The following is a 27,107-nucleotide window of genomic DNA, read 5'->3' on the forward strand; positions in this document are numbered from 1 at the left end:
TCCGTCTGTCTGACAGCTACCATCTGTGAATAAGGTTATGTCTACCTCACTTAATGGGCTGTCGCTTATGTCAGGACGTGCTGTGAAGGTCTGATTCAGGTAGGTCATGCAATCATGTTTGTCCTCACACTCACTAAACTCTGCTTTACCATATTCAGCAACATTCCCATCACCCTCCACCCTTTGTGCCTTGGAGGGCACATGAGGAAGGAATGTGGCTGGGTTTAGTGTGTTGCATCTTTTGATGGTAATATTTACTGGGGCCATCAGCGCCAGTTCCCACTTAGTGAACCGTGCTGAGGACACATGACGTGTTTGGGCAGAATTTAGGAGGGCAGAGACAGCATGGGGAGCATGAACAGTTAAATCGTGTCCCAACACTACGTCCTCACTCTTACTTACTAGTTGTGCTATTGCAGCCACACTTCGTAAGCAAGTTGGGAGTGAGCGTGCTACTGTGTCCAGCTGGCCACTGTAGTACGCTATTGGTCGGTTGGCATCACCATGTTTTTATACAAGTACTCCTGCCGCACACCCACCTGATTCAGTTCCGTACAGTTCAAAGGGTTTCCCATAATCTGGCATTCCCAGTGCTGGGGCCTTTGTTAGGCTCACCTTTAGTTCCTCGAAAGCCAGCTCAGATTCCTCAGTATGAGAGACCCGATCTGGCTTAGTTGAGGAAACCATCTCTTGTAGTGGTAATGCCAGAATAGAGAATCCTGGGATCCAATTGCGACAGTATCCACACATGCCTAGGAACGTACGGATCTGATGCTGGGTCTGTGGCAGTACCATGTTCTGAATCGCTTGGATTCTGTCGTCGGTGAGGTGTCTCAGCCCTTGGGTAAGGCAGTGGCCCAGATACTTAACCCTGGTCTGGCATAATTGCAGCTTATCCTTTGATACTTTATGTCCTGTCTCTGAGAGATGCATCAGCAGCTGTCTAGTGTCATCCACTGATGACTCCAGTGACTCAGAACACAACAACAAGTCATCGACATATTGTATCAGTATCGAACCACTCATGGGTTGAAAGGATTGTAAACAATCATGCAAGGCCTGGGAGAAGATGCTGGGGCTGTCTATGAACCCCTGGGGAAGTCGTGTCCAGGTATACTGTACTCCTCTGTAGGTAAAGGCGAACAGATACTGGCTGTCAGGGTGCAAAGGGACGGAGAAGAACGCTGAACACAAATCAATGACTGTGAAATGAGTACAGTGAGGTGGGATTTGCATTAGGATGACAGCTGGGTTTGGCACTACGGGGAATTGGCTCTCAACTACTTTGTTTACCCCTCTTAAATCCTGCACTAGTCTGTAGCCCCTCCCCCCGCTCTTTTTCACAGGAAAGATGGGACTATTGGCCGTGCTGGAAGTTCTAACTAGGATTTCCTGTTGGAGCAATCGTTGGATCACTGGGAATACTCCTAGCTCAACTTCAGGTTTTAAAGGGTACTGCGGTATTTTTGGGGCTATCCTGCCTTCTTTTAAGCGGATTTCTACTGGAGCTACATTTGCCATTAGCCCAGCGTCCTGTCCATCTTTAGTCCAAAGGGAACTCGGTATTTGTGCTGTAATTTCAGCTACCCTAGATGGATTTGATTCTACAACAGTGGAATACAACATTAGCCTCTGAGGACTGTCCAGCATATCTTGCACTTCTTGTGTAAGATTTTTAGGAGTGTCCAGAAATACCCCATCGGGGGTGCAATAGATGACACATCCCATTTTGCATAGTAAATCTCTACCCAGGAGGTTAGTCGGGGCCGCTGCAGCCAACAGGAAAGAATGTTTGGTATGCAAAGGCCCGATTGTAACCTCCGCTGGTTTCGTCAGTGGGTAATGTTGTATTTTTCCTGTTACCCCAATTGCTGCTACTGATTTGTTCGTGAAACCCAAGTGAAGAGGAGTGTTGAGAACAGATCTGGCCGCCCCTGTATCAACCAAAAAGGTTTGCCTTACTCCAGCTATATCAACCTTCACCTGAGGTTCCTCTCTAAGGTGTTGAGTTAATCTAACTGGCTGTAGGATACAGGTATGACCTGTTTCCTATTGCCTGACCTGGGTTGCCCTTAGCACAGTGTCAGCCATCAGATGGGGAGGAGGCATGTTGCGTGACCTGTCTGTCTCCTCCCATTGTCTAGGGGCTGGGTATCTCCGTGTCTCACCTTTGTGAGATTCCCATTCTCGCTTATGTGTCTGATAATTCCTGGGGTTTCCTAACCTACAATGAGCTGAGTAGTGACCTTCCCTATTGCAGTTGTAACAGATAATTGGCTTTCTACCTGTGTCCCTGGTGTTTCGTGGGTATGCAGCTTTGTTTGGGGCATTAGTAAGGGCTTGGATGCTAACCATCATCAGTTTGTCAGTTTGCAGTTCCCTGTGCTTCTTAATGTTGCGGTCGTGGTCCACAGCAGATTCCCGTACGGCATCCACTGTCATTCCACGCCAGTTTGGGAAAGAAGTTTGGACTCTGGCTCTCAGGTTTTCCCTAAGCCCTTCCACCAGCACAGAGACAATCATCTCCCTCAGGTGGGGGTCGTCCTTAGGCTCGGAGACACCAGTGTATTTTGATACCTCCAGTAAGGCCTTAGTGAAATAATCAGCAGCAGTTTCGCCATCCTTTTGTTTGATGGTGAAAATCTTGCTATATTCCACTGCCGCAGGAAAATATACTCCCAATTGTAAGTTGATTAGGCGTATATTTTCCTGGTTGATCTCATCATTTATCTCCTTGTCCACTTTCAGTCCACTATCCTGAATGAATTTCGGGATGTCTATGTGAGTGGGGAGACAGGCCCTCAACATGATTCTCCAATCCTTGTTGGTGGGCTCATCAGAGTTTCCCAGATCCCTTACAAATTTCCGGCACGATGCTAGATCTTTCCTAGGATCAGGGAAATCTGAAATGATGGACCGCAGCTCTAACCGTGTCCATGGGTTTAGCATGGTCATCTTTCTGGTAGGTATCACACCCTCTCTGTCTGCCTTACCATAGGGAACCTCCAGTGTGCGCATAGGATATGTTTGTACCACACTCGCATTACTGGGACCTGCTTAGGAGTTGTCCGTGTCTGTGCTGTGTGGTGCATCATTACCTGAGTCCAATACTATGCTGTTGGCATCAGCCGTCTCCTCCTCCTGTGCTGGAGCCTCAACAGCGGGTTGAGCTTTTCCCTCAATCATATTAATTGCATGAGAGACGGCCAGTGCCAACAGCTGCTCGTTTTCCTCTCGGGTTTCCTTGTAAGGGGATAAGACAGGGTACAGGTTAGCAACGGATACATTATTACTTATGCCTTTCTTATGAGTCCTTAACCCCTTCGGCACATATGGGGGTGGGGGAGCTGATTCTATTGTGGTAGCGGTTGCATTTATATTGTGGCTGATTGCGTCTGGTATTGCCAGACCTCTGATTCCCCATTGTTCCTGTCCTTCCTTCTGCCACAATTTAAGAATATCTATATGCTTCACTCTCTCCTTACGACTGGAGAGTAGGCATATTTCATCTTTTACTGCCGATAAGATTTCCGGATCTAAGCTACCAACACTGGGAAATTCTAACTTGCTGCCTTGTGTCATTTTTCTCCATTTATTTTGGTAAACAACTGCGCGTTCACCGTGCTTCCTGCACATAATAAAAGCAGCCGATCCTTTTGGCCGGCTTGCTTCCTCCCTAACATGCACGTTATCACAGCGTGACCCGTTATTACCCATAATTACAGGAATAAACGTTCACAGCTTAATAGATATCGGTGGGTTATTACTTATCTGAGAGCTCCCCAAACACTCACTTCTACAGCTTCCTAGAACATCCCACAGTCAAGCAGGTGCGAAGGATACGAGGTACGATACTCAATCACCAAGTCTTTCAACTAGCAGCGAACTTCTAGCCAACTTGCTTGGTGCGGCACAATTTTTCCAGGGTACAACAAACTTGTTTTCCTGTGCCCCCAAAAATTGGATTTCTAAAGTAGCTAATCGGAAACACTGGGTTCCGATGTATCTTCTTGTACCCTCCTAGCGGATCAGTTCCACTGAAGGGGCAGTTCCTATGGGCACGTCGTCACGTGAACCCGGTCCTAACTGGACTGTCCTACTCTGGACTACACTGCGCTTGAGTCGTGTCGTCACACACCCGTTCGCCTCAGTTATTTTTCACACTGGGCGCTGGTTACACCTTGGTCTTATGCATATATTTGAAATATTTCTGTACAGAAAATCTTCCCAGGCTGGTAGCTTTTCACTAGATACTTATGCAGGTATAAATCCCTTATAATACGCTATAGGAATCTATTAAAATAATGCTTGAGTTGCTTGCTTTATGAGAAAATGAACAAAAGAAAAAAAAAACTTATTTTCTCTTTATTAAATCACCGCCCCATCCACAGTATATTACTATACTGTTTTAAATAAGGCTAGTGGTTTAATACTGTTCACCTTTGAGTTCCTATGTGTGCTGCATGTGCAGTACCAATGAACAGCCACGTGTGTACGTGCGTTGCCCACAGGCCGCCGATGAATCGGCCACCCATGTGTTCTATAGTGTATTTGCAAGGTTGCGCTCGGGTTTCGCTATACGCAGTAATTGCGCCTAAATGTGGAATAAATCCCTTAACTCCGTCCGAAAGTTACGTATCAAGATGCGAAATAAATCCTGCACTTAATCCGTAAATCACGTACAAAGATGCGAAACTTTCCCGATATGGGCACGTGCGCGCGCACCTTGCGTAATACACAATAGACGCTTTACGTTACTGCAAAAGGCCCAGGGCTTGTCGCCACGTGGCGGAGTCCCTGGTTTTGCAGTAACTAACAATACAAGTTATAGTTTTGCACAGAGGGGATCCTCTATGTACTATAATAAACACAGACTCCACGTGTGCGAACCTTATCGCACGTGGTACATATACTGTAATAAACAAGCAACCCAAGACACTATACCCCGTTAAACTACTTGTGGCAGGCAGAAGTACAGTTTACTAAACACTTAGGTATGATATGCTTTAAAACACGTGGCCTTCACTTATTGTACTCCGGGTTCAGCGCTAGCACTTCCCTAACCCCGCACCGTTGCGGACTCGGCCTATCCAGCAATGGAAACAAATAAATACTTCCACCCTTTTGCTGGTATAGGTCGAGTCGCACGCCTGGTACTGAGTTCTGGAATGTGGAGCGGACGGACGATGCCCCCAATTGTTAATGGCGATTAAAATATGACCAGAGTGACCATAAGTGAAAAGCGTTGGTTACGTAATAAGTCCGCAACCAACGTACCCTTTATACCTAACTACGTGCGAACAAAGCGTAGCGCAGCGTAGCGTACCTTTTATTGTATGATGTACACCAAGAACCAATACCTTAATCAGAGATTCCTTCGCAGTACTTTGTCTCTAATCTGCGAATATACCTTATCAGACAGTGTCCGTAATATACCTTATCGCTATTATGCGAATAAACAGACACGACCACTGTATAGAAATAAGGAGATAAGAACTCCGTAAAAAGGTTGTATTTAAGTCCCTAATGGACAAAAAGGGGTTTACAGAAATAAGAATAAACAGGTATAACAAGTGATACAATATACTAACAATGAATACTAAACAGGCTCAGCTAGGGGGAAAGAAAACAGATACAAGACACAATCAGCCAATCAATACAATAAGAATAAATACCGTTAATGCAACCGTTACCGTTCTCATCAAATATGCGAAGCGCAGTCCGGTCAGAGCTCACTATCGTTCAGGGATGAACTATAGTCCGGTGGTAAGTCAGGGAAAGGTAGATGTGCCGAAGAGACTTTGGCTGCTCTGGGTCGCCTATCTTATAGGGTCAGAAAGGGGAGGTCAAAGGCCGTTCTCATTGGTCAGAGGTCGTATGTCAGGTCAGCTGTGATTGGGGGGTAAGATGATACACCTGGTTTGGCTAGGTCCAGGGGAGTGAACTTTAAGAGTCCTTTGTCTGATGGTTTCGGCGTCAGCAGTGATAAGAACCGGTTTCATCTAGATTCCTTTGTTACTTACTTTCAACAGAAACTGTCCCTGGAATATGGATTATGTCCATAACTATCGAGCCGTGTATATTGCGATATATTCGCAATGACCGGAATACTACGCATAAGAAACGGAACGGAACGGTACTAAACATGATACAGACAGATGTGTGCAGGGCTAACTAAGCTATGTGTGGCGTTCTAAACCTTTAACTATATTTCATTTAGTGTAAGTGTGTTATTATGAATTTATGTGTGATAGTATGGCTACTCTTCTGGTCCACTTTGTCACACATACTCGGGTATGGAAACTTTATTTGCGCAACTCTGCGAACCAAAATGGCGGCCATACTATCCTAAAATGGCGTGTGTGTAACTCGACTTCCATAATATGGGGCAGTACGGATGATGTAATGGTTAGCATTACTGCCTCACAGCGCAGAGGTCATGGGTTCTATTCCCACCATGTGTTATATATACGGGGCAGTACGGACGGTGTAATGGTTACATTACTGCCTCACAGCACTGAGGTCATGGGTTCTATTCCCACCATGTGTTATATATACGGGGCAGTACGGATGGTGTAATGGTTACATTACTGCCTCACAGCACTGAGGTCATGGGTTCTATCCCCACCATGTGTTATATATACGGGCAGTACGGATGGTGTAATGGTTACATTACTGCCTCACAGCACTGAGGTCATGGGTTCTATCCCCACCATGTGTTATATATACGGGGCAGTACGGATGGTGTAATGGTTACATTACTGCCTCACAGCACTGAGGTCATGGGTTCTATCCCCACCATGTGTTATATATACGGGGCAGTACGGACGGTGTAATGGTTACATTACTGCATCACAGCGCAGAGGTCATGGGTTCTATTCCCACCATGTGTTATATATACGGGGCAGTACGGATGGTGCAATGAGCACTGAGCACTGAGGTCATGTGTTCTATCCCCACCATGTGTTATATATATATATGGGGCAGTACGGATGGTGCAATGGTTACATTACTGCCTCACAGCACTGAGGTCATGGGTTCTATCCCTACCATGTGTTATATATACGGGGCAGTACGGATGGTGTAATGGTTAGCATTACTGCCTCACAGCACTGAGGTCATGGGTTCTATCCCCACCATGTGTTATATATACGGGGCAGTACGGATGGTGCAATGGTTACATTACTGCCTCACAGCACTGAGGTCATGGGTTCTATTCCCACCATGTGTTATATATACGGGGCAGTACGGACGGTGTAATGGTTTATTAATATGGTGTATTCTCTGTACAGCGCTGCGGAATATGTGTGCGCAATATAAGAAACTGTTAATAAATAAATATCTGTACGTACGTCTTCACCAGGGACGGGGACAATAACAACATGAGTGTCATCTACCTACTTGTATGTATGACATGTCTGTATGTATGTACTGTATTTATGTAATGTCTGTCTGTCTATCTGTATGTCTATCTGTATGTATGACATGTCTGTATGTATGTACTGTATGTATGTAATGTCTGTCTGTATATCTGTATGTCTATCTGTATGTATGACATGTCTGTATGTATGTACTGTATGTATGTAATGTCTGTCTGTCTATCTGTATGTCTATCTGTATGTATGACATGTCTGTATGTATGTACTGTATGTATGTAATGTCTGTCTGTATATCTGTATGTCTATCTGTATGTATGACATGTCTGTATGTATGTAATATCTGTCTGTATATCTGTATGTCTATCTGTATGTATGACATGTCTGTATGTATGTACTGTATGTATGTAATGTCTGTCTGTCTGTCTATCTGTATGTCTATCTGTATGTATGACATGTCTGTATGTATGTACTGTATTTATGTAATATCTGTCTGTATATCTGTATGTCTATCTGTATGTATAGATGTCTAATAAATAAAAATAGATTCTCAGTACCACAGCGCACCTAAAACTGCCGCTAAATGTGTATCCAAGACAGAACGATAGATAGTGACCCAGCGCAGATCAAGTAAATGGTCAACATCCACAGGGTATTTCCAGTCTCCAGGTGTAAGATATATGGAACCACAATGACCTTGGTGTTGGTCCCTATGTGCATGGAAAGGTTTCTTTACAGCACACCAGAAATCTTCAAAACACAGCCAATAAGGAGGGTGGAGAAAAGATGCCACTTGTGGTATTACTGCCCTGGGAACTGGGCCCTATGTACACATCAAGGTATCTTTACTCCAACTCCATAGGACAGGGGTGGGGAACCTCAGGTCCGGGGGCCGTATGCGGCCCCCGTAGCCTATCTGAGTGTCCCACCCAACCGCCCGGCGACTTTGCCGGGAGTCAAGTACAGGGGAATTCTTGCAAGAGGTCGGTAGTTCTCGGGAGATTCCTCTTAATCAACAGCAGCCGGAGACTGTCAGTCCTATTCAGCGGCAGCCGCCGGAGCGTGGGACGGCTGCAGCAGGACAATTTGTAAGAGAAATTTTTACATATGGCCCCCGAAGGATTTTATCCCCCATACAAACGGCCCTTGGCACAAAAAAGGTTCCCCACCTCTGCCATAGGACACATATCACGCTTAAAAGAGCAGTACTGCCCTGGGATATGATCCCTATATACACATCAAGGTTTCTTTACTCCAACTCCATAGGACACATATCACGTTTATAATTCTCTGAAAAATTGTATTTTATTAAAAAGTTAAACACAATAAAGTTTAAAAGCGGGAATGAGAAACAGGAGGCCCCCAACTGCAACAATGTATCCCTCTCGCCCAGACTGAGCAGGAAAAACAATGTGGCCAACCGATGGATAGTGTTAATATGGGTCCCATCTGTAGTCTCACGCCCTTCACATGAAATCCTTCCTCAGGGTATAGACCATATTCCCCTTATCCATCGGTTGGCCACATTGTTCTTCCTGCTCAGTCTGAGGCCGATACTCTGATATTAGGGACCGACAGAAGCTGATGAAGCTGTCATACAATAACCAGCAGATCTTATAACTCGTCCCTGACAACTAGAAGCCTCTGCTCTGTGCTACTGTAATGCTGCCGGACCGATAGAGATAGACGCCTACACACAGATACACAGATAAATAGATACACACACAGAGATACACAGATAAATAGATACACACAGAGAGATACACAGATAAATAGATATACACAGAGAGATACAGAGAGATACACATATAAAGAGATACACACAGAGAGATACACACAGAGAGATACACAGATAAAGAGATACACACAGAGAGATACACAGATAAAGAGATACACACAGAGAGATACACACAGAGAGATACACAGATAAATAGATACACACAGAGATACACAGAGAGATACAGAGAGATACACAGATAAATAGATACACACAGAGATACACAGATAAATAGATACACACAGAGAGATACACAGAGAGATTCACAGATAAATAGATACACACAGAGAGATACACAGATAAATAGATACACACAGAGAGATACACAGATAAATAGATACACACAGAGAGATACACAAAGAGATACACAGAGAGATACACAAACATGTAGCAGATCCATAGATAGATAGATAGATAGGGGTATGGATCATTAGGTCAACATGAGTTAAGGTAGATATGCAGGAAGGTCGACATGACTTTAGGTTGTTGTGGGTAAGGTCAACATTGAAAAAGTCTACATGGTTTTTTCCCCCAAGAATGTCAACACAGTCAACATAAACACTAGCACATAGCACCGCGTCCCCTGGCATGGCTCGCTGCGCTCGGAACACTATGTTATTCTCCCACAGCGCCCTAGTGGATGGTAGGGCATGAAATACCGCCTGTCGGCACATGTCATGTCGACATGAACACCGAATGTAGCACCGCGTAATGATTCCAGGTAATGTGTAAGTGACAGGTTAATGATGCTATGGCCCCAGTTGGTGGCTGCAGTGTACCCCACCGCCCCCTGCTCCCCACCTTTTGCATAGAGAATACATACCTGCCGGGACCACTGTAACTGGGGGACTGGGGAGGACACATACAGCGATCTCTGTGTGGCCCAGCATGGCAGGCAGGCGGGCACCCAGCCCTGTCCCAGCCCACCTCTGATCCGCCACCAGGAACTCTATCCCTATACAATGCCATCTACAGGTGCCCACCTTATACACATTGTTGCTGTAGTAATGGTCTGGACTGGAGGGCCTGGTGTTGTTGCAGGACCCAGGTGTGGTCACCAGGTGGCGCCACATCACTGGTGTAGACATTGGACAATCATTACAATCATTTGTACAATTTTTTCATATTTTGTTTATGGATTTAAGCAGAAATTAGATGCCAAATTTCTGTTTATAAACAGCCGCATCCACTGTGAGACCCCCATTATGTATCTCCAGACCCCCATTATGTATCTCCAGACCCCCATTATGTATCTCCAGACCCCCATTATGTATCTCCAGACCCCCATTATGTATCTCCAGACCCCCATTATGTAGCAGCAGACCCCAATTATGTATCCCGAGACCCCGGTAATGTATCCACAGATCCCCAGACCCCGGTAATGTATCCCCAGACCCCGGCAGTGTATCCCCAGACCCCGGTAATGTATCTCTAGACTCCAATAATGTATCTCAGACCCCGGTAATGTAGCCGCAGACCCCGGTAATGTATCCCGAGACCCCAGCACTGTATCCCCAGACCCCGGTAATGTATCCCCAGATCCCGGTAATGTATCCACAGATCCCCAGACCCCGGTAATGTATCCACAGATGCCCAGACCCCGGCAATGTATCCCCAGACCCCGGCAATGTATCCCCAGACCCCGGCACTGTATCCGGAGACCCCGGCTCTGTATCCGGAGACCCCGGCTCTGTATCCGGAGACCCCGGCTCTGTATCCGGAGACCCCGGCTCTGTATCCGGAGACCCCGGCTCTGTATCCGGAGACCCCGGCTCTGTATCCGGAGACCCCGGCTCTGTATCCGGAGACCCCGGCTCTGTATCCGGAGACCCCGGCTCTGTATCCGGAGACCCCGGCTCTGTATCCGGAGACCCCGGCTCTGTATCCGGAGACCCCGGCTCTGTATCCGGAGACCCCGGCTCTGTATCCGGAGACCCCGGCTCTGTATCCGGAGACCCCGGCACTGTATCCGGAGACCCCGGCACTGTATCCGGAGACCCCGGCACTGTATCCCCAGACCCCGGCACTGTATCCCCAGACCCCGGCACTGTATCCCCAGACCCCGGCACTGTATCCCCAGACCCCGGCACTGTATCCCCAGACCCCGGTAATGTAGCTGCGGCCATTGCTGTCTTCCTATGAATAATGATATAACTGCTGCAGTCTTTCCTGCCACCTCCCATACAGCAGTGTCCGGGGAAACATTCTCTCTGATCCGTAGCCGGAGCGGGCTCCTCCGTGCGGTCAGTGGGGGAGTGTGCCCCCCCCCCCCATACTGACGGGTCCACTGACTATCACGGAATCCAGTGGAGGAGCCACCACCGCGTATGGGGACCTACGGCACTCATACTCCCCGCATGGACAGTGCCAGTGTCAGCGGAGGTGCAGGCTGGCGGCGTGTGCGGGGCTCCCACAGTACAGGGGAGGTACTGACTGGAATAGTGTATCATGGAGGTTGTGCTGCTGGCTCAGGTATATGATAGGCTTCCTGAGGAGGTGAGGGGGGGGTGTGTGTGTGCAGGTGGTGGGCATAGGCGGATCTAGAATTATGGTAATGGGTGGTCCCAGATCCAGACACAACAGCAGGGGGACCTTGGCGCCAAAAGGGGGGCGTGGCCTCATGGTAAGGAGGCGTGGCATCACAAAAAGGGGTGTGGTATTACACTTTAGACCATACACAGTAATGCCCATTACACATTTTAGCAAACTCCGTAATACCCATTACACATAAAGCCACACGCCGTAATGCCAATTACACATAAGGCCACACACCATAATGCCCATTACATATTGTGCCACACATCATGATGCCCATTACATACTATATAACAAACCGTAATGACCATTACATATTTGCCACATAAGTGCTGCTTACGTACGTGCTCATTGCTAGGGGGTTCTTGCTTGATGGCACCATAGTACCCATTACACATGATGCCACACACCATAGTACCCATTACACATGATGCCACACACCATAGTACCCATTACACATGATGCCACACACCATAGTACCCATTACACATGATGCCGCACACCATAGTACCCATTACACATGATGCCGCACACCATAGTACCCATTACACATGATCCCGCACACCATAGTACCCATTACACATGATGCCGCACACCATAGTACCCATTACACATGATGCTGCACACCATAGTACCCATTACACATGATGCCGCACACCATAGTACCCATTACACATGATGCCGCACACCATAGTACCCATTACACATGATGCCGCACACCATAGTGCCCATTACACATGATGCCGCACACCATAGTGCCCATTACACATGATGCCGCACACCATAGTACCCATTACACATGATGCAGCGCACCATAGTACCCATTACACATGATGCCGCGCACCATAGTACACATTACACATGATGCTGCACACCATAGTACCCATTACACATGATGCCGCGCACCATAGTACCCATTGCACATGATGCCGCACACCATAGTACCCATTACACATGATGCCGCACACCATAGTACCCATTACACATGATGCCGCGCACCATAGTACCCATTACACATGATGCCGCACACCATAGTACCCATTACACATGATGCCACACCATAGTACCCATTCCACATGATGCCGCACACCATAGTACCCATTACACATGATGCTGCACACATAATGCCCCTTACACATGATGCCGCGCACCATAGTACCCATTACACATGATGCCGCACACCATAGTACCCATTACACATGATGCCGCACACCATAGTACCCATTACACATGATGCTGCACACCATAGTACCCATTACACATGATGCCGCACACCATAGTACCCATTACACATGATGCCGTACACCATAGTACCCATTACACATGATGCCGCGCACCATAGTACCCATTACACATGATGCCGCACACCATAGTACCCATTACACATGATGTCGCACACCATAGTACCCATTACACATGATGCCACACCATAGTACCCATTCCACATGATGCCGCACACCATAGTACCCATTACACATGATGCCGCACACGTAATGTCCCTTACACATGATGCCGCACACCATAGTACCCATTACACATGATGCTGCACACCATAGTACCCATTACACATGATGCCGCGCACCATAGTACCCATTACACATGATGCTGCGCACCATAGTACCCATTACACATGATGCCGCACACCATAGTACCCATTACACATGATGCCACACCATAGTACCCATTCCACATGATGCCGCACACCATAGTACCCATTACACATGATGCCGCACACGTAATGTCCCTTACACATGATGCCGCACACCATAGTACCCATTACACATGATGCTGCACACCATAGTACCCATTACACATGATGCCGCGCACCATAGTACCCATTACACATGATGCTGCGCACCATAGTACCCATTACACATGATGCCGCACACCATAGTACCCATTACACATGATGCCACACCATAGTACCCATTGCACATGATGCCGCACACCATAGTACCCATTACACATGATGCCGCACACGTAATGTCCCTTACACATGATGCCGCACACCATAGTACCCATTACACATGATGCTGCACACCATAGTACCCATTACACATGATGCCGCGCACCATAGTACCCATTACACATGATGCTGCGCACCATAGTACCCATTACACATGATGCCGCGCACCATAGTACCCATTACACATGATGCCGCGCACCATAGTACCCATTACACATGATGCCACACACCATAGTACCCATTACACATGATGCCGCGCACCATAGTACCCATTACACATGATGCCGCGCACCATAGTACCCATTACACATGATGCCGCGCACCATAGTACCCATTACACATGATGCCGCGCACCATAGTACCCATTACACATGATGCCGCGCACCATAGTACCCATTACACATGATGCCACACACCATAGTACCCATTACACATGATGCCACACACCATAGTACCCATTACACATGATGCTGCACACATAATGCCCCTTACACATGATGCTGCACACCGTCATGCCCCTTACACATTAAGCCACACATTATGCGTAATGCCCTCACATACCGCCACTTGTAGCGTCCCTTAAGCAATGCCCCCAAAAGTTCCACTTACTGTAAATTTTTATATGAGCCTTCGCTGCTGCTGCAGGGAGAGATGGAAAGCGGTGCAGCTGCATCTATGGGGAGAGGAGCAGAGCACACTCCCACTCCCCTCCTGGTGTCCCCTCTAAATGAGTGGACATTTGAAATATTGTGCGCGCTGTTGTTGTGCGTGACGTCGGGGGAGCACGCCAGGCGCCGGCACCACATGATTAAAGGGGGGGGATGGGCTGAGGTGAAAGCGGGGAGAAGAATTGGAGCGGAAGCTGCAGGGGTGACAGTCATTGACAGCTGGGCAGAGAGCAGGGGGCTGCCCGGCTGTATTCAGAGCACTGCAGGTCACGGCAGTTTGAAATAATACCCCTTTCACTACAGAAAATGCAGGGATTTACCTGGGAATATGGTCCCAGGATCTTGCAGGGACATTCCCAGGCTGACCCCTTATACACCAGCCTAGTCCCTGCATTTTCTGGTGTGAGGGGGAGAGACAACCACTCCCCTCTCCCTACCCCCCTTTAACCAACCCCCTATATCTTCGGAACCAACTGACCCATTTACATGAGACCAGTATCATATTGAAGAACTTTTGAGTTGGCTTCGAATGATTTTGGTCCCGTGAAACTGGGCTGTTTGGTTCCAGAGAAATCTGCCATCAAAGAACATAAACAGTCATGAAATTACATTTAAGAAATGAAAAAAAAAACGGTTTAACCTCAATATCCCTGGAACCATTTATTTCATATGGATCCAGATTGGTATCAGATTGAAGGCCCAGCAATTTGGGTTCGACTGAGATCAACCTCGAGCTTCAGTGATGCAGAAGGGGGAACTGGCAGCCGTTGAACTGGGTGGGGGTCAGAATTAGCGGGTCCCATGTTATCCTATAGGGAAAAATTCCCTGCTTTGCCTGGCAGTATCTCCGGTTCCCAGGGGGCTAGAGACACGGGGCTGGGCTCGTTAGAGAGCCCCATCCCTCAGCTACAAAATGCACTCCCGGACCACCCCATAGATTCGCCTATGGTGGTGGGATCACAGCGGAGCGATACCTACACTCCTGTCCTGTAGTCCTCCCCATGCAGGACACATACCGCGGCTCTGTGGATGTGGTAGTGATGCTAGACATGCCCATTGGTAGTGAGAATACACCCTACACCATCAGCGCCGTTACACCCTGTATAACCAGTAGTGCACGCAGGGGGGTTTCTGAGTACCCAGAAAGCTGAGGGTCCCCTCTTTCCATAGGTACAATAATTTTAAAAATCGGCCCTTGGGAACCGGAGATATCTGACTTCAAAGCAGTGGTCCCCATCCAAGCCTGATAATTGCACTTCCCAGTCAGATATTTCAGGTTCTGTCTGTCATATAGTTTTTCTGAGGGTATATTCCAAAAGCTGGGACTCTCCCCCTTTGATGGACACTAGTAGCTTGTCTCTACTGTTCCCAGAACCAGAGCTATCAGCCTTCCAGCAGCTGGTTACTGCTCCAGCTCCACACACCTGGTATGTAGTTTTATATACTCGTTGGCAGATTGCTCTGCCTCCTGAAGTCTGATCCCCTAGTCCCCAATTTCCGGGAACTGGAGATATCTGCAGTCAAGCAAGCTGTCCTCCCACCAAAAAATTATGGATAATAAGCCCACTTCACTACACACCCCTCCTCTGCATATTAAACATCCTCTACCACCCTGGAAGTTATATATCAGGGCCCCTTCATTAAGCCCAATGCCCCCTTCTCCCACCTTATCTCTCACCATCTGCGCAGTAAAGGGGTAATTAGTGGAAATTACTGATCCAGGCCCTACATGCTGAGCGGTTAATATAATACCCCATACCACCCGCGGGACATCAAAGCTTCCCCCACCCCTACCGCTGGATGATCGGTATGGGCCACAATACAATGCTGTGCCCAGGGGTCTACACTGCTGTTGACACCCCTATATATATGTGTGTATATATATATTTTTTTATTATTATTATTTATATACATTTGGTCTATCTATAATACTTTAACTGACCCGGCATATACCATACCTCCCAACTTTGGTACCTCTGACGGCGGGACGCTGCTCCTGCGCGTCGAAGGCGTGCCGAAATTTTCGGGGGCATGGCCTATACTCGCGGTTCCCCCGCGAGGCCACGCCCCCATTTTGCCGCTATGGGGGCATGACTCAGAGGCTCTGTGAGCCTCTAGCCATGCCCCCAGCCCCCTGGCTGCGGGAATAGACGCTGTGCGCATGCGCACAGCGTTTATTCCCCGCTGTTTAGCTGCTGACGGGGGACTCCCAACAGCCCCCCCACACCGCGGGACACTGCCGCCCGCGGGTGGGACAGCGGGACAGGCCCTGACAATCGGGACTGTCCCGATAAAATCGGGACTGTTGGGAGGTATGATATACTGAGTCACCTAAGTGTCCATCTCCGTGCTTTGCTCCGCCCCTCTGAAAATCCTGCGTTTGCCCCTGATAACTGACACATCGCCTGTCTCCTCCTCTCTCCGCAGTGCGCCATCAATGATAAATCCGCCTATAAGATGGTGCTGGACTCTATGAAGGTGATCGGGTTTAGTCAGCGGGAGGTGGACTCCGTCTACAAGATCCTGGCCGCCATTTTACACCTGGTGAGTCACCAGCTGGCACCAGAGCGAATCCCGTGTACAGGAGCACTGACATATATCCTGGACACAGAGGGTCCAATTCAGGAACGGTCTGTCCCCGGCGTATTCACACTAAGGACCGATGTATTGGCACTGTGCATGCGTATATTCTCTGTGTGGATGCCGAGGTGTTCGCACGGGAGGTGGGGGTGTGATGGAGGCGGCAGGGGGAAAGCGCATGTGGACGGACATCATTTCCTGGGCGTAACCCACAGAAACAGTGGGTGTGTCCAGGAAAACGCTGAATATATATATATCCCCCACCCTGCAGTTATCCATTGACCGAGGTTATGCTGTTATGCAGCCTTTACTCTGTGTTTTGACAGTGTAATATTCTCCTGTGCAATTTGCGGTTAGTAATGACAAGTGGGGGGGGGGGTGCACCCTGACTAAAGTCACCCGGCCCCCTTAAGGCTTAATCCGCCCCTGGTCCCACGGTTACCGCCATTCTGAGATGGGGATAGCCCATTGTAGCCGGCATGGCAGCGTGGTCAGGGCTAACCGCGCATGTGCCGACCCCCCAGGCACCATCTGCTTGTCCTCTGCAGGGTAACGTGTGTTTTGCCGCGGACGGGGACGCTGTGGTCCTAGAGAACGAGGAGCTGGTCAGTTACATCGCTCAGCTTATACACTGCGACTCCGACGCAGTGAGGAAGACTCTCCTGTACCGCACCGTCGCCGCCGGAGGGGGAGAGATCATCGAGAAGGGTCACAGCCTCCGAGAGGCTGCGTACGGCAGAGACGCCTGCGCTAAGGTAACTGTGCATTAACCAGGACTCCTAGTGCCCCATACATATAATGTGCCCCATTCACTGCCCGGCTGAGTATATCAGACACATGTGCAGCTTCTGCCCTCACGTCGGACACGGAACTAGCATTGGTGCAGCAGGAGCATCGCACTGATTGCACTGAGGACTAAGGGGCCCATGTTATATGTGAACACAAGTTCCCCTACTGCCTCGTGTGCCCCCGTTGGGTGAGGTTTGTGTAGCTGGACAAGATGGAAGTGACAGACAGGTGCGACCGTTTCATGATTTGGCAAGGCGTGTTCCCGGTACCCGCGTTCCGCATGTAGAGTCGTCTTATACCGGTAACGGCGAGCTGCGCAGAATTCAGCAGAAGCGTTCCCTTATGGATCATTATTGCGACCAAATGTAAACGGTGTCCTCACTATGAGGGCTCTCAAACTAAGCAAATACTATAAGGGGCGGACGCGAGATACATAGAGCTCTACGTATGCGCTAATGTACGCCATTATTTACATGCGCAGATCCCAGTCACAGATTAGGGACCCTTCAATGTTTTGGTATTTGCGTATATGGAACTGCGACTATATTGCTATTTGCGATGCAGTTGTTGGCGGCGGCTTTCTGCTAATTCTCAGATTAACGACGACGCTGAATGAGGCCCATTGCTCGCCCATGACACGTGGCACACACCGACTAGAGCGCTTTACGTCTCTGTCCCCCCCAGGCGTTCTACGAGAGGCTGTTCTGCTGGATTGTCGGTCGCATCAATGGCGTCATCGAGGTGAAGAACTACGACGCCCGGATTCATGGAAAGAACACGGTGATTGGGGTGCTGGATATTTACGGATTTGAGATTTTTGATAATAACAGGTGAGTACGGAAGAACCGGACGGGTAATACGTGGCTGACCTGATCACTATGACAAGTCTCCCGGAATAGCCGCAGCCTCCCGCCCCAACTCGCCAGGGATACCTCGAGGACCAGATGACGCGAATTGACGAATCGCGCCCCCCCACCTTCTAGAAGATAATAGATAGTAACTGATTGGTTGCCATTAGCAACAGCCCATGTGACACAGAACGCCCATCTTCATAAATGTCCCCCTGTGTATCCATGGGAGAATTGCAGGGGCAGTCTGCGCCGTGGGCCGGACCTGGCCAATCACCTGCAGACGTCAGTGCGTTCAGCAGATTTGGAGCCGCCAGGATAATGGATATTTGGCAGTTCTGTGCCAGTCCCGGGCAATCTCTGCCACGTGTCCCCAGAGGGTGTCAGTAACGTCACTATCCTCTCACCTCCCCGCTGGCAGAGCGAGCAGAGAGGGGTCCGCTTGTGCTGACAGGTGGATGCCAGCCACATGTTCCCCTAACACGCTGTGCTGTGGGTTGCCATGGTTACAGGCGCGAGCAGGCGATTCTCCTCCACGCCGCTACCTTCTCTGCTCGGGAAGAGAACTGAGCTCTCGCCTCCTGGGTTCCTACTGTTAACCCTCCGTGTACCATTTGACCACAAATTGTCAACATGGATAAGGTCGACCCAAAAAATGAGTTGACATTAGAATGGATGACACATTAAAAGGCCTACATAAGTTTTTTTAAACATATTTGGTGTCAGTTTGTACATTTCATCACATGGACCCCAAATCGGTTTACCGCACCCCCTCGTATGACGCTTCCCTCACCGGGCTCCACTACCACTTCACGCGGCACCCAGTAACCTTGCACCTAGGTAATACCAGGCCGGGCTGCAGGTGGGGGCCGAGATTGGTTGGAGATATTCATCACGACGACATGGTCAGAATGCTGACGTGAAGCATGGCATTATTGATCATGTCGGCACTGATGACGTGTCAACCTTATTAGACTATTAGACCGTTCCTGGTCTTCCAGCCGATGTGAGCCGGCGAGCAGGGCCCTCCTACCTCTGCCTGCTGGGAACATAGCAGTAATAACACCAGCAATCGCCGCTTTGTTCCCAATTATAAAGCACAATGGGATATGCCGACGGGCACTGTATAAATATCTGGGCTAATAATACATTAGAATTAAAGCTGACAAGGTCCAGGAATAGGCAGAATGTGGCGCAGGAACAGACTGACCCCCAGGGAGAATGGGGCCCAGGAATAGGTCTCGTCGCTGGGTAGAATAAGGTGGGATACACGTGTAAGCGGAGAGTCAGGCGCAGCTCAGAGCGGATCCTGCAGGAGATAAGTGGGATGTAGGCAGATAATTATCTATATCTTCTCTGCACGTGTTCCATAGGTCCCCGTGTCTGACATGTCACGTGCTCCAGTGCGACACCTCTCACCTGACCCAGATGTACATGTGTAATAGTGTGTAGGTGGGGGAGAGGCTGCGAGGGGTGCAGAGACGCACTTACAGGACGGCGGGGAGGGGGGCAGCGAGGAGGAGGGGGGGCAGTCCTGTTCATCTCATTCATTATTTATGTTTCACAGTACAGGGTTGTTTCCTCTCATTGACAATATACTGTAGGACAGGAGACGGCCTCCATTAGCTGCATGCTGGGGTAGTATTGTAGTCCTGCAGCAGGCGGTGCACTGGAAGGTATGTGCCTGTAACACCCCCATTATGGGACTGATTCTCAATTTGGAGTAGTGAAAAGATAAATAGTAACTTGGACACATATAGCACTTATTCAGATCTGATCGCAGGACAAATTTCTTCTCAAAATAAGAACAACCATGTGCACTGCATGTGGGGCAGATGGAACATGTGCAGAGGGAGTTAGATTTGGCTTGGGGGGGGGTGTACTTCAAACTGAAATCTATATTGCAGTGTAAAACTAAAGCAGTCAGTATTTACACTGCACAGAAACAATAAAACACCCAAATCTAACTCTCTGTACCTCTGCCCCCCTGCAGTGCACATGGTTTTGTCCGTATGAGAGTGATTGTGCCTTTGCGAGTGAACCAGAATAACCCCCTATGTGGCTGATGATGCGCGCTCTTTGCGTCATTAGCGTCATCCTCTGTCACCTGTACATGCAGGATGATGGAGGATATTGCATTCCGAAGCGCCCAATTCATTACAAGGGAAAGTGGATTTGCGCAAAGCCTCAGTCATAGTGCGGACTGGCCCCCGATCTGCCCTCCGCGGTACTGACCCCCTAATAACCCACCTCCTTGTGTACCTCTGCCCTCCGCAGTAGTGACCCCCTAATAACCCACCTCCTTGTGTACCTCTGCCCTCCGCAGTAGTGACCCCCTAATAACCCACCTCCTTGTGTACCTCTGCCCCCCGCAGTACTGACCCCTAATAACCCACCTCCTTGTGTACCTCTGCCCTCAGCAGTAGTGACCCCTAATAACCCACCTCCTTGTGTACCTCTGCCCTCCGCAGTACTGACCCCCTAATAACCCACCTCCTTGTGTACCTCTGCCCTCCGCAGTAGTGACCCCCTAATAACCCATCTCCTTGTGTACCTCTGCCCTCCGCAGTACTGACCCCTAATAACCCACCTCCTTGTGTACCTCTGCCCTCCGCAGTAGTGACCCCCTAATAACCCATCTCCTTGTGTACCTCTGCCCTCAGCAGTAGTGACCCCCTAATAACCCACCTCCTTGTGTACCTCTGCCCTCCGCAGTACTGACCCCCTAATAACCCACCTCCTTGTGTACCTCTGCTCTCCGCAGTACTGACCCCCTAATAACCCACCTCCTTGTGTACCTCTGCCCTCCGCAGTACTGACCCCCTAATAACCCATCTCCTTCTGTACCTCTGCCCCCCGCGGTACTGACCCCCTAATAACCCACCTCCGCAGTAGTGACCCTAATAACCCACCTCCTTGTGTACCTCTGCCCTCCGCAGTAGTGCCCCCCTAATAACCCATCTCCTTGTGTACCTCTGCCCTCCGCAGTAGTGACCCCTAATAACCCATCTCCTTGTGTACCTCTGCCCTCCGCAGTAGTGACCCCTAATAACCCATCTCCTTGTGTACCTCTGCCCTCCGCAGTAGTGACCCCCTAATAACCCATCTCCTTGTGTACCTCTGCCCTCCGCAGTACTGACCCCTAATAACCCACCTCCTTGTGTACCTCTGCCCTCCGCAGTAGTGACCCCTAATAACCCATCTCCTTGTGTACCTCTGCCCCCCGCAGTACTGACCCCCTAATAACCCACCTCCTTGTGTACCTCTGCCCTCCGCAGTACTGACCCCTAATAACCCATCTCCTTGTGTACCTCTGCCCTCCGCAGTACTGACCCCTAATAACCCACCTCCTTGTGTACCTCTGCCCTCCGCAGTACTGACCCCTAATAACCCATCTCCTTGTGTACCTCTGCCCTCCGCAGTAGTGACCCCCTAATAACCCATCTCCTTGTGTACCTCTGCCCTCCGCAGTACTGACCCCTAATAACCCACCTCCTTGTGTACCTCTGCCCTCCGCAGTAGTGACCCCCTAATAACCCATCTCCTTGTGTACCTCTGCCCCCCGCAGTACTGACCCCCTAATAACCCACCTCCTTGTGTACCTCTGCCCTCCGCAGTAGTGACCCCCTAATAACCCACCTCCTTGTGTACCTCTGCCCTCCGCAGTAGTGACCCCCTAATAACCCACCTCCTTGTGTACCTCTGCCCTCCGCAGTACTGACCCCCTAATAACCCACCTCCTTGTGTACCTCTGCCCTCCGCAGTACTGACCCCTAATAACCCACCTCCTTGTGTACCTCTGCCCTCCGCAGTACTGACCCCTAATAACCCATCTCCTTGTGTACCTCTGCCCCCTGCAGTACTGACCCCTAATAACCCACCTCCTTGTGTACCTCTGCCCTCCGCAGTACTGACCCCTAATAACCCATCTCCTTGTGTACCTCTGCCCCCCGCAGTAGTGACCCCCTAATAACCCACCTCCTTGTGTACCTCTGCCCCCTGCAGTACTGACCCCTAATAACCCACCTCCTTCTGTACCTCTGCCCTCCGCAGTACTGACCCCTAATAACCCACCTCCTTGTGTACCTCTGCCCCCCGCAGTAGTGACCCCCTAATAACCCATCTCCTTGTGTGCCTCTGCCCCCTGCAGTACTGACCCCTAATAACCCACCTCCTTGTGTACCTCTGCCCTCAGCAGTAGTGACCCCTAATAACCCACCTCCTTGTGTACCTCTGCCCTCCGCAGTAGTGACCCCTAATAACCCACCTCCTTGTGTACCTCTGCCCTCCGCAGTAGTGACCCCTAATAACCCACCTCCTTGTGTACCTCTGCCCCCTGCAGTACTGACCCCTAATAACCCACCTCCTTGTGTACCTCTGCCCTCCGCAGTAGTGACCCCCTAATAACGCACCTCCTTGTGTACCTCTGCCCTCCGCAGTACTGACCCCTAATAACCCATCTCCTTGTGTACCTCTGCCCCCGCATTAGTGACCCCTAATAACCCACCTCCTTCTGTACCTCTGCCCTCCGCAGTACTGACCCCCTAATAACCCACCTCCTTGTGTACCTCTGCCCTCCGCAGTACTGACCCCCTAATAACCCATCTCCTTGTGTACCTCTGCCCTCCGCAGTACTGACCCCTAATAACCCACCTCCTTGTGTACCTCTGCCCCCCCGCAGTACTGACCCCTAATAACCCACCTCCTTGTGTACCTCTGCCCTCCGCAGTAGTGACCCCCTAATAACCCATCTCCTTGTGTACCTCTGCCCTCCGCAGTAGTGACCCCTAATAACCCATCTCCTTGTGTACCTCTGCCCCCCGCAGTAGTGACCCCCTAATAACCCATCTCCTTGTGTGCCTTTACCCTCCGCAGTAGTGACCCCCTAATAACCCACCTCCTTGTGTACCTCTGCCCCCCGCAGTACTGACCCCTAATAACCCATCTCCTTGTGTACCTCTGCCCTCCGCAGTAGTGACCCCCTAATAACCCACCTCCTTGTGTACCTCTGCCCTCCGCAGTACTGATACCTAATAACCCATCTCCTTGTGTACCTCTGCCCTCCGCAGTAGTGACCCCCTAATAACGCACCTCCTTGTGTACCTCTGCCCTCCGCAGTAGTGACCCCCTAATAACCCATCTCCTTGTGTACCTCTGCCCTCCGCAGTACTGACCCCCTAATAACCCACCTCCTTGTGTACCTCTGCCCTCCGCAGTAGTGACCCCTAATAACCCACCTCCTTGTGTACCTCTGCCCTCCGCAGTAGTGACCCCTAATAACCCACCTCCTTGTGTACCTCTGACCTCCGCAGTACTGACCCCCTAATAACCCATCTCCTTGTGTACCTCTGCCCTCCGCAGTACTGACCCCCTAATAACCCACCTCCTTGTGTACCTCTGCCCTCCGCAGTAGTGACCCCTAATAACCCACCTCCTTGTGTACCTCTGCCCTCCGCAGTAGTGACCCCTAATAACCCACCTCCTTGTGTACCTCTGCCCTCCGCATTAGTGACCCCCTAATAACCCACCTCCTTCTGTACCTCTGCCCTCCGCAGTACTGACCCCCTAATAACCCACCTCCTTGTGTACCTCTGCCCTCCGCAGTACTGACCCCCTAATAACCCACCTCCTTGTGTACCTCTGCCCTCCGCAGTACTGACCCCCTAATAACCCACCTCCTTGTGTACCTCTGCCCTCCGCAGTACTGACCCCTAATAACCCACCTCCTTGTGTACCTCTGCCCTCCGCAGTAGTGACCCCCTAATAACCCACCTCCTTGTGTACCTCTGCCCTCCGCAGTAGTGACCCCTAATAACCCACCTCCTTGTGTACCTCTGCCCTCCGCAGTACTGACCCCTAATAACCCACCTCCTTGTGTACCTCTGCCCTCCGCAGTACTGACCCCTAATAACCCACCTCCTTGTCTACCTCTGCCCCCTGCAGTAGTGACCCCCTAATAACCCACCTCCTTGTGTACCTCTGCCCTCCGCAGTAGTGACCCCCTAATAACCCATCTCCTTGTGTACCTCTGCCCCCTGCAGTAGTGACCCCCTAATAACCCACCTCCTTGTCTACCTCTGCCCCCCGCAGTAGTGACCCCTAATAACCCACCTCCTTGTGTACCTCTGCCCTCCGCAGTAGTGACCCCCTAATAACCCACCTCCTTGTGTACCTCTGCCCTCCGCAGTAGTGACCCCCTAATAACGCACCTCCTTGTGTACCTCTGCCCCCCGCAGTACTGACCCCTAATAACCCACCTCCTTGTGTACCTCTGCCCTCCGCAGTAGTGACCCCCTAATAACCCATCTCCTTGTGTACCTCTGCCCTCCGCAGTAGTGACCCCTAATAACCCACCTCCTTGTGTACCTCTGCCCTCAGCAGTACTGACCCCTAATAACCCACCTCCTTGTGTACCTCTGCCCTCCGCAGTACTGACCCCTAATAACCCACCTCCTTGTGTACCTCTGCCCTCCGCAGTACTGACCCCTAATAACCCACCTCCTTGTGTACCTCTGCCCTCCGCAGTACTGACCCCTAATAACCCACCTCCTTGTGTACCTCTGCCCTCCGCAGTAGTGACCCCCTAATAACCCATCTCCTTGTGTACCTCTGCCCTCCGCAGTAGTGACCCCCTAATAACCCACCTCCTTGTGTACCTCTGCCCTCCGCAGTACTGACCCCTAATAACCCATCTCCTTGTGTACCTCTGCCCTCCGCAGTACTGACCCCTAATAACCCATCTCCTTGTGTACCTCTGCCCTCCGCAGTACTGACCCCTAATAACCCACCTCCTTGTGTACCTCTGCCCTCCGCAGTAGTGACCCCTAATAACCCACCTCCTTCTGTACCTCTGCCCTCCGCGGTACTGACCCCTAATAACCCATCTCCTTGTGTACCTCTGCCCTCCGCAGTAGTGACCCCCTAATAACCCACCTCCTTCTGTACCTCTGCCCTCCGCGGTACTGACCCCTAATAACCCACCTCCTTGTGTACCTCTGCCCTCCGCAGTAGTGACCCCCTAATAACCCACCTCCTTGTGTACCTCTGCCCTCCGCAGTAGTGACCCCTAATAACCCATCTCCTTGTGTACCTCTGCCCCCCGCAGTACTGACCCCCTAATAACCCACCTCCTTGTGTACCTCTGCCCTCCGCAGTAGTGACCCCCTAATAACCCATCTCCTTGTGTACCTCTGCCCTCCGCAGTACTGACCCCTAATAACCCATCTCCTTGTGTACCTCTGCCCTCCGCAGTAGTGACCCCTAATAACCCATCTCCTTGTGTACCTCTGCCCCCCGCAGTACTGACCCCTAATAACCCATCTCCTTGTGTACCTCTGCCCTCTGCAGTACTGACCCCTAATAACCCACCTCCTTGTGTACCTCTGCCCTCCGCAGTACTGACCCCTAATAACCCATCTCCTTGTGTACCTCTGCCCTCCGCAGTAGTGACCCCCTAATAACCCATCTCCTTGTGTACCTCTGCCCTCCGCAGTACTGACCCCTAATAACCCACCTCCTTGTGTACCTCTGCCCTCCGCAGTAGTGACCCCCTAATAACCCATCTCCTTGTGTACCTCTGCCCCCCGCAGTACTGACCCCCTAATAACCCACCTCCTTGTGTACCTCTGCCCTCCGCAGTAGTGACCCCCTAATAACCCACCTCCTTGTGTACCTCTGCCCTCCGCAGTACTGACCCCCTAATAACCCACCTCCTTGTGTACCTCTGCCCTCCGCAGTACTGACCCCTAATAACCCACCTCCTTGTGTACCTCTGCCCTCCGCAGTACTGACCCCTAATAACCCATCTCCTTGTGTACCTCTGCCCCCTGCAGTACTGACCCCTAATAACCCACCTCCTTGTGTACCTCTGCCCTCCGCAGTACTGACCCCTAATAACCCATCTCCTTGTGTACCTCTGTCCCCCGCAGTAGTGACCCCCTAATAACCCACCTCCTTGTGTACCTCTGCCCCCTGCAGTACTGACCCCTAATAACCCACCTCCTTCTGTACCTCTGCCCTCCGCAGTACTGACCCCTAATAACCCACCTCCTTGTGTACCTCTGCCCCCCGCAGTAGTGACCCCCTAATAACCCATCTCCTTGTGTGCCCCTGCCCCCTGCAGTACTGACCCCTAATAACCCACCTCCTTGTGTACCTCTGCCCTCAGCAGTAGTGACCCCTAATAACCCACCTCCTTGTGTACCTCTGCCCTCCGCAGTAGTGACCCCTAATAACCCACCTCCTTGTGTACCTCTGCCCTCCGCAGTAGTGACCCCTAATAACCCACCTCCTTGTGTACCTCTGCCCCCTGCAGTACTGACCCCTAATAACCCACCTCCTTGTGTACCTCTGCCCTCCGCAGTAGTGACCCCCTAATAACGCACCTCCTTGTGTACCTTTGCCCTCCGCAGTACTGACCCCTAATAACCCATCTCCTTGTGTACCTCTGCCCCCGCATTAGTGACCCCTAATAACCCACCTCCTTCTGTACCTCTGCCCTCCGCAGTACTGACCCCCTAATAACCCACCTCCTTGTGTACCTCTGCCCTCCGCAGTACTGACCCCCTA

The 27,107-nt window shown here is 50.4% G+C and overlaps 1 protein-coding gene across 1 annotated transcript in view; it reads left to right on the forward strand.

Annotated features, from left to right (window-relative positions):
* Positions 1–27,107, forward strand: part of LOC146079830 (unconventional myosin-Ig-like) — a 194,502-nt gene that overhangs the window by 31,491 nt on the left and 135,904 nt on the right. The window contains 3 exon segments of the mRNA XM_083186470.1: positions 16,750–16,866; positions 17,451–17,657; positions 18,376–18,521. Coding sequence (XP_083042596.1) covers positions 16,750–16,866; positions 17,451–17,657; positions 18,376–18,521 — 470 coding nt within the window.

The sequence above is a fragment of the Crinia signifera genome, chromosome 5 (assembly GCF_055691185.1).
Source record: "Crinia signifera chromosome 5, ASM5569118v1, whole genome shotgun sequence".
Taxonomy (NCBI): Eukaryota; Metazoa; Chordata; class Amphibia; order Anura; family Myobatrachidae; genus Crinia; species Crinia signifera.